This window comes from Schistocerca nitens, chromosome 4 (assembly GCF_023898315.1).
Source record: "Schistocerca nitens isolate TAMUIC-IGC-003100 chromosome 4, iqSchNite1.1, whole genome shotgun sequence".
Lineage (NCBI taxonomy): Eukaryota > Metazoa > Arthropoda > Insecta > Orthoptera > Acrididae > Schistocerca > Schistocerca nitens.
The window spans coordinates 83,328,936-83,340,782 of NC_064617.1; the positions used below are offsets into that span (position 1 = coordinate 83,328,936).

At 36.6% G+C, this 11,847-nt stretch overlaps 1 protein-coding gene across 3 annotated transcripts; it reads right to left on the reverse strand.

Annotated features, from left to right (window-relative positions):
- Positions 1–10,169: 10,169 nt before the first annotated feature.
- Positions 10,170–11,598, reverse strand: LOC126251843 (uncharacterized). Of its 3 annotated transcripts, none has more exons than XM_049952513.1 (2): positions 10,731–11,598; positions 10,170–10,396 (listed from the first exon to the last, which is right to left on the reverse strand). In XM_049952513.1, the coding sequence occupies exons 1-2, from the start codon at positions 11,077–11,079 to the stop codon at positions 10,266–10,268; spliced, it is 480 nt and encodes a 159-aa protein (XP_049808470.1). In that variant the 5' UTR covers positions 11,080–11,598; the 3' UTR covers positions 10,170–10,265. The 3 variants fall into 3 exon arrangements, with proteins under 3 accessions (XP_049808470.1, XP_049808472.1, XP_049808471.1); XM_049952515.1 differs by having other exon boundaries at positions 10,170–10,602; XM_049952514.1 differs by having other exon boundaries at positions 10,170–10,617; positions 10,731–11,579.
- Positions 11,599–11,847: the final 249 nt, after the last annotated feature.

Consider the following 11,847-nt stretch of genomic DNA (forward strand, 5'->3'; position numbering starts at 1 on the left):
TGGATTCACTTTTGTGAGAACACCCACAACTGACACCCACAGGACATCTGCATGTGCAGGTTAAGAGAATGACTTAGCTGGTCCACATGGATGAAGAAAAGTTATTTCCACTTCATCAAGTTCTTCGTTTTTTTCTAAAATGTACCCAAGCCACCAGTTTCTGCCATATACAGTTGTGACATAGCCTGATACATCTTGTAACTTCAGTTTGTCTGATGATGTAGTTACTTCCCTCTCCCAACTCTGCATATCACCTGAGAAGTATTTGACTATTAATTTTGATGTAGTGTTGGGAATGAAAGCGTGAAATTGCTGTGTTCCTTTGATTGTCAATGCCTCTTCAAGTCGGCTTTTTAAGAATATTTCTGAAGCAGCGTAGTCTTCTTGAGTGGAATATGCAAAATCAATATTTGTGATATTATCTACTGCCCACTCAAATAGATCTCGTGCAGTTTGGATCTGATTTTGGTATGGCCTTTGCAAATTTTCACGAGCTGCCAGTCTCTTTACTGAGCCCCCTACTCCATCACAAGGCCCTTTCCCATGTGCTGTGGCTGAAAAGTGCCACTCAGCTTTTATGTTGAAGTCTTCCTCATGAAGGCAGAGGTTCAGGAAGTTTTTCTTATTTTTATACTGAGTGGCAGAACCGTCAGAATAATAGTATATCTTGTTTGGAATCTTTAGAAATTTATTTGTTAGATATGAAATTAGCTTCTTTTGAAAGGTGTAAACCACAGTTGTATTGTGCTCCAGGCAATCAGAAACAATGACAAAGCTCATATGCTCAATTTTGCCTACCTGTTTGTAATATATAACAAAAGGATGAATGGTAATCTGTTGTCTTGTCCAGTGGAAACTCTGAGCTTCATCCTGTAGAACTATACTATAATTTTCTGAAAAATCACATATGACAACAATTCAGATTCCATAAGGTTTTCTCTTGTGGAGTTAGGGAATGTTTGTTGTTGCTTTGCAATGAAGTCATGCCGAATCAAAGTCGACATCTTACTACAAAATAAATCTATGAATTCTTCAGAAGCTTTCTGAACAATTTCCAGATTACATCGGTCAACTGACATCCACTGTCGGAGCTGAACTTGTTCAATTAAGTTTTCATGAAAAGAGTCTTTTAAAATTTTATGTATGACAGTTTCTCCTGGGCAGTATTCACAGTTTCCCATATTGCAATCAACTGATGATGGGTTGCAAAGCATTTTTGCAATGCACTGCTTATAATTGTTTAAGCTGCTGTTTGTTACTGTATTTAGTTTGGCATTTTCTATCATTAATTTTATGTTTTGGTGAGTTGTGCACATGCAGACAGTGTGTGTGCCACTCTGGCCAGCTAATATACAATGTTTTGGTCTCAACTCAGCAAATTTAGAGAAACCTATTTTTATGTTAGAAAACTTGTCTTTAAAATGCTTGTAAGCTTCTTTAAGGTTACACAAAATAAGTATTTTTGATATTTTTGTTTTATTTCCACTTGTTTCTGTAATTGTCACACAATCTTTAATACCTGGCATTGCCCTGCTAACTTCGTTTTCATAAAATGAATGTACAGTTTCTGTTGGTAAACACTTCCCTGGTTTTGGGTTTGGACCTACCATGAATCCTTTCTCTTTCAAAATTTTTTTGGACTGCCGAACAATGTAATTAGGAGCATTAAATTCCCTAATTATTTTCCTGACACTCCACTTTTCAGGTAAACTTGTAGTAATCATTAGTTTTTTCTTTTTGCTCTACTTATAGAATTTTTAAAGTTTCTTTTAAGATTTTCAAGAACGGATTTATTAGTATCAGTATCTGATGAAAAAGTTTCAGGAGCAACAAAAAATTTATGTGTCATTGATGAGATTTTCTTCACTTTTGATTTGGCGTAATGCCTAGATGTTAGTTTTCTCTTGTCAATTGGGGACTCACCTAGTTCTTGAAGTGTTGTGTTAAATGTTTTAACAGCTACTGAAGTTGGAGTGAAGTCAGGGTCTTGGTCTAGGGTGATTATCTCTGATCCAGAAGATTCTTCTTCAACACTTTCATCACTGATGGGCTCTGGTGTATTTTTCAATTTGGTTACATCTTCCCTACATTTATCACAAATCTTGGCACCACTTTGTATTTGAGGAAATAATTTGGGCATCCATGTTATGACATTTCTCAGTCTTTTTCTGTCTCTAATAAAATGATTTGACTTCTTCAATGGATTACAACACTGCACTCTTACAGCACTGCACTTTTTACTTGGTTCCATATTTATACAAAACCACTTATAAACTGTCCTTCAATGTATAGATTTACTTGAAAATGAACTATTAAATATAATAGATACAGACTGGTCAACACAGAGGTAACAGTTGATTTGCACTAAAACCACAGTGCACAATAATGCTGTAGGCACACAAAGCCTTAGAAGGTAACAATGCAGACTACATCATCTCAACAATGGCTCCAGTCTTTGAATTATTGTACAGACATCAAGCCTTATGTATATGGTCCTCTACTGACGTACTACCTTAAAGGTCAGTTTGGTCAAACTAGGGCCGTTAGTGAAAAACAAGAGTCTGGAATAATTTTTCTTTAACAATGAACCCATCATCATCCCACATTTATATTTTGCCATGTGATTTACAACATGGAAATATTTACAAATTTTTCAATTAAGTACTTTTGTAAAAAAATTAAATCAAAATATTAATTACCATTTTGAAAAAGGTTATTAATTAGAAGCTATGTTGTTTTTTTTCTATCACTAGACAGAGCATGAAAAATGCTGCAAAATGACAAAAATAGGGCAATTTAAAAAAAGTCCGTTCACACATTTTTGGCCAGTTTTTGAAAAGTTTACACGACCATATTTCAGGAATGGTTTGAGGTAAAAAATTGAAATTTGGTATTTTTCTTAGTTTCAGCACCCACTATAAGTATACCAACTTTCAGCAAAATCTAAGAGGGTGAGGTAAATTTTTTATTTAAAGTGTGTTGATTTGACATGGAATGACTCGTGTCCAATATAAGTCGAGCAGAAAAGGAATCATTTTTTACTCATTTGTATCAAGGAGGTTCTGGGGACCAGCAAGATACATATTTGATTAGCCTAATGGAATGTCATGAAGTACCTAGACGTCATCCGAAAGGAGAAACCAAGTAAAAAAGTAGGACCACAACGGTTTCATACTTTATACAAAATGGCTCAGGCAAACTTTCCGTTTGTAAAACTGCTTTTCTGAATATACTTTCAATAACTGATTTACATCTTCAGCGATTGAATCAGTTATTGATTTCTGGGCAGAATCCTAAAGATTCGCATTGCAAGCATAACAATAGGCCACATGTATTCTCGCCTGACATATCTGCCAAAATAAAAAATCACATATAGTCATTCCCCACAAAGATTTCTTATTATCGTTCTAAAAAAAGTACACTACCTTGGCACCTATCTAAGTGGGAAGATTATGTATTACCTATTCCCAAAGAAATATGCAGGAGGAAGGAAGAACGTTAAGTATGAATTCTACTTGCAGATTTTCAAAGAAAATTTTGCTCCGAGATTCAGTAGGCCACAGCTTGATGTTTCTGGTGAATGTGAACAACTCAGTACAAAACAACTAAATCACAGTCTCAATGATAAAGCAAAGTGAGCTGTTGCAGCAAAAATTATGGTACACAAAGGAAAAGAAAATAAGTTGTATGCCAAACTCAAGAAAATTAAAGCTTTATGCCAGGAACAAGAAGCTGTTGGTGCTATAGTTTTTGATTATATTCAGAATATGTCACTTCCAGAGATATCTGTTCAGAAAATGTTTTAGTATCAACAGTTATGGTTCGACAGATTTGAGATTCATGACTTGAAAAGTGATACTGGACATTTCTCCACATATCATGAAGGGCAGGCTTTGAAAGGTTTCAATGAAGTTTGTAATTTTATTTACAATTACTTCAAAACGTGCCCCCCTGAGGTACAAGAACTTCATATTTTTTCGGACAGTTGTCTGGGGCAGAACTGAAAGCATACAATTTTGAGATTTCTCTTACACATTGCACAAAGCCAGCATGTGAGACAGCCCTTGGAAATGTCAAATGAGTCACAAGAACACATGATTCAATTCATCTACCAGGAAATTATCAGCACATGATTGCAAGCAGTTGCAAATTAAAGCCATTTACAGTATCAGCAATCAAATAGACAGCTGTAGCTGACTTCAAAAGGTGGTGGCCAAACTATAACAAAAAGAACTTGCAAGTCAGTTGTTCATGAAAGTAATGAAACCTTCCAGTTTCAACCTATAATCAGTTAATCTATGACAGATCTACACCAGGTTATATTTCTGCTACTCGTTTTATTGGAGGATTGCATACAAATGATTTTAAAAGGCTCAAGCCTCACATAATTGCAACTTTTCCAAATGAACGAGTCTACAAGAAAGCATTACCAATTAATATGAAATAGTAGATATAAAATACATCTTGAAGTATACATGTGGCAAAATCTTGGAGTTTCACGTTTTACTGTTGTATTACGTCTAGGGAGACAAGCAATGAAGATCAGCAGGAATCATCAGTTCTAGGCCATCATATTATGTAAAAAAAATAGGTAATAAAGGCATCCTTATTAAAATGAGTTACTTTTTTTTACATTTAACAAATATTAACTGGAATAACAGTATAATGTCAAGTTTTGTTTTTGACTACAGCTTCTAAAGATGCACTTAATGAAACATTCTTAGCAAGGGCTTGTTGAGTGTCATTCCTTACAATTCTCTGTTCACCTGATTGTTGTGAAATTTACAGTTGTTACCCAAAACATATTTTTGTGTTTATCTCAAAACAAGGATTCTGGAGCTGTACTTTTTTTCCACTCAGTGATTGAATTTAAAAGGCAAAAATGTAGTGCACAGAGAAAGCAAGTAGTATTGATCAGTAGGATGACACGGAAACAAGGCCGGTGTTTATAAATTGTTACTTTGAAGTTATATAAAGCCATTATAGTTGTCACAATTACTCATAAGGCAAGTACCATAATTTTTTTCCACTTCAGAAAAGCCTGGATTCACATGCATCAATCAGGAACAGGAAGTGTTATGATTTCCATTCTCCATGGTGTTAAAGAATACTTACAACTTACTACCTTGTGGATGAAAAATCAGCAATATCTAAATATGCAGATACAGTGTATGAAACTTGGAGAATTTGTTTTCTACAAAAACTATAACCAGGAAAAATTCAGAATCCCCCACTCTCCACACTCAACAGTCCCTGTCTGTCAGAGCATGATGTCTGCATGGTCTTCGTTTATCTGTAGTTGTTCCTTTATGTTCCCATTTCATAATCACATCACCGACAGTTGACTTGAGCAGCTCTTGAAGCATCGAAAAGGACCATGATGGATTTGTTATTCAGATGACATCCAATGACTGGTCCACATTCTACGTCACTGAGCTCTCCTTACCAACCTATTTTTCTGTTAGTTCTCTTCTGGTGACACAATACTTCCCACCTCCTTTTATACTGGTGGGTTCAAATCCGCATTTAACCTTATAGTTTAGGTTTTATGTGGTTGTCTGAAACTGATGAAGAGAAATGTCAGGGTAGTTCCTTTGAAGTGAAAACATTTGATTTCCTTCGCATCTTCGCTCTGTTCGAGATTATATTCCACCTTTAATGCCCTTGTCATCAACGAGACTGATTTTCCTTCGTTGCTATTAAAAAAGCTAGCAACAGAGAAGCTGCAACTAAACTACATATTTTATTTTTGAAGTATTGTCATGCCAGGAATCGAAATCAAATACATGCAACAGGAATTTGGTGAGCGATATTTGTATCAGCTTGTCCCAATGGTAACACAATGCACAGATCATTACATTGAGTGACAGGAAGAACTACAACAGGATCAAACTGGCGCAACTGATTAATGCTTTGTCTGGAATACCAGGCAGTCTGGACGTTGCTCTGCAGACAGTTTTTGCGCATGCAGTTTGCTAATTCAATGTTATTTCTCCACCTCACATCATATAATTCATATTTTAACAGTTAAAATATGAGAAAAAAAGAACAAATACTGTATAGTCTCAAAGAAATGGCACCTATCATTTTCTGCCAGTCTGTGGCCGAGGTGATGGTGACAACAGCACTCATTTATGGAAACATAAATTCCACTGAGAACGGAATGTGATAAGGAATGCTCAATACTGGTGTAAAGTAACCGCCCATGTGCCATGCATTGTGCAGTGGCTTACAGAATATATCAATAGGTGTAGACTTAATTTTATCAAAGGCTCCATGTGCCAAAATATTTTCGATTGCTAAGCTCCCTAGATTTGAACCATTAGTGTCCAACCAAAGCCAACTTTACAGTTATAACAACAACAACAACGTGATACCTCAGAACGTCTCAGCATGATTGATTAATCATGTACTTCCAGATGTTCAGTTGAAAGCATGCCATTAATAATAATAATAATAGTAATTACTGTAAGTAGTATCAAAGTAATGAAACATAGTGAAAGTTGTGCTGTGCTGTTGGTTTCTTTGTTTCAAAATGAGTGATGGAGCAATTCCAGCCCCACAGCAGGCACTCCTTCGAGTAGGGGTAGTAAAACATAAGCCACTTCTACTGTTCTACTTTAGTAGATTTTCTGTACAAAGCATAAAGTTAAAGTGCTGTACTAGCACAGTGTGGGAAACGTAGAGTCTCCACACACCCTCCCTCCTCCCCCCACTGCTCCTCTTGACACTACTGTAGTCTGTGTACCGGCCACAGCTTGCCTTTTTCATCCCCTACACCCTCTTCTAGTAGTGATGACAAGTAGTACAAAACAAAGGTTTAGTGATTTTGTATGCTGTGCAATAGTATACCAAATTTTGAAACTAAGTATTTGTGTGACAAATTTTACTGCATGAATGCCTTCTTTGTATTAAAAGAAAGGGGCAAACAAAGCAACTGGAGAAATCCATGATGAACAATTGCCACAATTGGCAACATTAACTAACAGAAACTTTGAAACAAATTATTAGAATTTGTTGGTGTTTTATGTGATTCCAAACCCACATACTTAATATTAGAACTTTCAGTGTCAATGGTGCACTACAACTGTGAGTACAGTTGGCCAACTATGTTTCTGCATCCACTTTATTATTGACAGTTGTTATTAATTGTAACACATTGACTGCCACACACACCATCAGTCGGAGCCAGGCACATGGTTCTACTGTGGCACACGGCAGTCATTGTGTTAATAAAGAGGAATTAAGGGATAAATTGATCCAGACAAAGTACTTTTCTCAGTTAGAAAAAAGTATGGATAGAATGACTGACCATAGTCTTTTGAAAGAGCCATACAGGTATTTGTGTAAACTATGAGACATCACAAGCATGATGCTCAGGATGCTAGTTTTAACCAAACAGAAATTGGATACCTTAAGTGCCATGTCGTCAAAACAAATCCTTGTCATTTCCTTATACAAATGATTCGATAAAAACAACAGCTTCAAGCCTATAAATACAAAGAACCATCTTTATATTGATAGTACACCAAAATTATTTGCCCTCCAGAGATTATGCTTTATGCTTTGCAAACACACACACACACACACACACACACACACACACACACACACAGTCTCTCTCTCTCTCTACTTAACCCTGTACTGAATATGGCTGCCACAATATACCATGCTTCACCATTATTGTAGTTTGTTTGAAAAGACAAAGCCAGTTTTTCTTACAGTTCAAATATTCACACCTGCAATAAGCATATATTTAACAATGCAAAGACTTCCAGCAGCATGTGTAAACACTGATTCGTATGTCTTCGGCTGCAGCTATGGCTGCATTTGAATGATCAATAAGTAGAATCATGAGCAATGAATATTTTGTATTTGCATTTGTTTGTGTAGAAAGAGAGAAGTCTTAAAATAGAAACTGAAACCTTTTCTCTGTTTATCTTCAACATAAAGTAAAATAATCCTCATCCAGAAGAGCAGCAAATGGTGCAGTCCAGGGGCATTCTTTACCAATTTAATACCATTCATAATTTTAGTCAAATTTGTTTACCTTAAAAAACTATCTGAGCTATTTTTCTTGATCACTGGGCTTCTTGTTAAAAGGCAGTAGAAATCTGAGGACTACAGGATAATTTTGCTTCAAGTCCAGCCACGGCCAAACTTATGATATTGCAGTGCCTGTGTTGTCAAGAATCACGATGCAGTGTTCCTTCGGACATGCATGCATGTCCAAATGAACTGGCACTCCGTCGAGTACAGTCATTATGAAACACATGAAAAGTATTCGCAGTTGTTAACTTGTATGACAATCAGCTGCATCGTGGAATGACAGTGAAAATTTTTATTGTCGTCACTCCATTATACAGCTGATGGTTGTCGACATTTCACAACTGCACACACTCTTCACCGCCTAACTTAGTGAACTAAAAATACAATTTAATAGTAAATGCCATGGAGTAGAATTGGTTTGTCATGAAATAAGACTCCTTGGGGTGAGATGGTTGGAATACATAGTTAAGTAATTTTTATATACATTACTGTCCATTCCTCCTGAGACACCCTGCATATGTCAAACAAAAGCACAAGTATAGTGTCTACATGGCATGATTAAGACAGAACTTGTTCCACACCGTGCTGCTCCTCTCCAGTAGCTGCCTGTGTGCTGTGCAGAGTTTGCTTCCTGCACAACCCACACGCCTTTTCATTTAATGATCAAGAAAAGTCTGATAAATAGTAATTACACTGCTTACTTTTGATACCCACATTTTCTAGTAAGTATATTGCATGTGGAGGGGGGGGGGGAGGTGTAGTAAGCACGCTGTAAAATCTCTGTAAAAGTTGGTTATCTTATAGGCATTCATATATCACTCTCCCGGTCACCAGTCTTTAGCAACTTGAGCATAGACCAGTCACTCAGAAGCCACTACTTCAAACTGCCTAATCTAAATTAAAAAACAACAATTTCAAATGTATTCTTGACTAGAATAAGTTCCAGCTGTGTAGCATCTAATAGACCAAATTGTAACACTATTATCTTCTTTCCAGTTTTAGTGCCAACATCATACACATGGTAAAGGCTGTGATCGTGCACTTTGGGGTATGGTCCGGAACCGCGCGACTGCTACGGTCGCCGGTTCGAATCCTGCCTCGGGCATAGATGTGTGTGATGTCCTTAGGTTTAAGTAGTTCTAAGTTCTAGGGGACTGATGACCACATATGTTAAGTCCCATAGCGCTCAGAGCAATTTGAACTTTGGGGTATGGAACTAATGACTGAATAATTATTTTTTTAAAAGTTTAGAAACAACTTACTAGACAACAGCTGTGTTGAAAGTAGTGATCACCAATCTATATGTGTGAATTAAAAATGCACACAAAATTTTACAGCACTCTCAAATACCATTGCAAAACATTGTACATCTGTTAGCACTTGCAGAGTTTGAAAGTAGATGTACAATAAGGCTGGCAACTAGGAACATACCAACCAGTTGCTCTTCACTTTGTACTGGTGTATCAATGAACCTGAAACATAACCAATTTCAAATAATATCACAGGAAAAAACTCATGGGAATGAGGTATAGCTATTGTGTTGGCTTTAAGAAAGAACATACATTTCCAGTTGTTACAAGCATATCGGTTGTTTATGCTCTTTATTGAAGTAGTATAATTTACAGGGATGATGAAACCAAATCTCATTACAGACAACACAAGATACAGTCTGCAATAGGTAAAATTGTGTATGCCATCTTGCACCACATTATAAGGCAACTACCTACACACACACACACACACACACACACACACACACACACACGGTTACCCACAGGGCACCAGGAACATTAATACATCTTCATTCTCCATGAAGAATAATAAATAATGTCCAGAAAATCATAAATCTTCATAGCATGCTTATAACACCTCATTACAAGCACTCCACAACCAGAATACAGACACTGATCAAACAAAAATGCATAGCAATTAAACACTAATATTCAAAAGAATGCTATCTGCAGCATATGGAAAATTAGGCACAGAATATTCTTTCACTAATTCCATACAAAAGCTGAAAAACCCTTCCTTGATTTTTCAGAGCCATCAATAAGCAAAACTTTTCTATTATTATAGAAGATATCATCTGGGAATGACTTGAAATAAATACCATACAGGACTTTGATCATAATACAATATTTATTATTACAACTCACAATCAATACAAAACTGTCAATACATTAAAAAAGTATATAAATTAAGTAATTAGTTACATGTTAGATGTCGCAAGCAGAATAATAATTATATATGTCACAGCCGTGAGTATATTTCAATAATTGTTCCAACGCCAATTCACATTCTTCAGAGGTATGCCTCTCAATGTCCTTTTCATATTTCGACACAGGCTCTAAGGAACAAAAAGAATGATCTCAAGGTAAGTGTTATGTTCTCCCAATGTTTTAAGCAAGAAAATATAAAAAGTAAATGGTCAACTAAAGCCACATTTGAAAATTCCAAAATTTTCAATACACTAGTATCACACCAAATGACCCATGATGCACCTTGGATAGTGTGCGTCTAATTGCTGCATTGTTGTCTGTCGCGCCGAAAACCCTGTAACGGGTAGCTCTGAAAAGCAACATTTATCTACATTTCTTTCCAATCGACATACATATTAACGTTACTTGACGGGATCATGACTGAACATCTTAAAAAGTAAACTGACTTTTAACAGTACGTACCTTCGCGTCTGCTTTTCTTGGCGTCTTGCTCGTGCGGCTGCATCTCTCTGCTACAGCGCTTTCGAGTTAATCCCGGAAAAGCACCAACATTTTCGTTCTGACGATGGGCACAATGCGAATTTAGACCTATTTTAGTCCAAGAGTTTGTATCATCAGTGTCCATTTCACAATCATCAGAGCGAGGAAACACTGGCATGTATCCATAATATGTGTCGGTAGAAAGAAATGGCTTGAAATTTGGAACTCGTTTAAAGCCTGGAAACTTGGCCACATTTACACGTAGGTTTTGCGTGACGCCGGCTAACGGCTCAGCGTCGGCAGCCCATTTCTCATTTACTTCACAACTCATTATGCTGAAGTGGAACGACTATTTTATACAACGCGTACACAAAGTCAGTTCTCTTTAACAGTTTTAACACTTCACAACATGCACTTCCGATATTAATCCCCCACCTTCTACCTAAGCAGGAAGACGGCCGTTGAACCAATGCAATACGAGATTCAAGCGTGCAGCTTTTAGCAGAATATTTGTGGAAGTGGAGGATATATTCGGAAGTGAGATCATCTGATATTCCCGTTATATTGCTTCATGCTACGTTACGGGATCGACTACAGCACCTGGTTTCCTACGCAAGTCATGACAAATGACGTACAAATAATTCCATTTTGACTTTTTCTTCGGAAAGAAACTAATTCAGTTTGCAACAAGACTGATTCCGAAACCCCCTTGGTAGCCCCACAGTACTTTTCCACATATCAACTGAATTTCAAACACGGGGTGGTGTATTTTAACTACGGGGCGAAAAATTCGTAAATAAAGAATGTGTTACTGATAAAATTACATTTAGTTGAGAACATAATGTCAATGAAATGACATCCTGTTTGTGTTATATTTGTTTTATTTAATTATAAACAATTTTAAATTCCGATACAACCAATCAAAAGTTTGAACGACGATGCGCAAAGATCTAAAAATGGAAAGAATAACCACACAGCTAATCTTTGTTAAATATGTCTGACGACTGGTATCGACAGGACGCTCGCAGCATTCATCTGATTTGTGCCTCTTCCTTCACATCGCTTGTGAATAAACAAATAGTAGCGTGGAGCCAGCAAT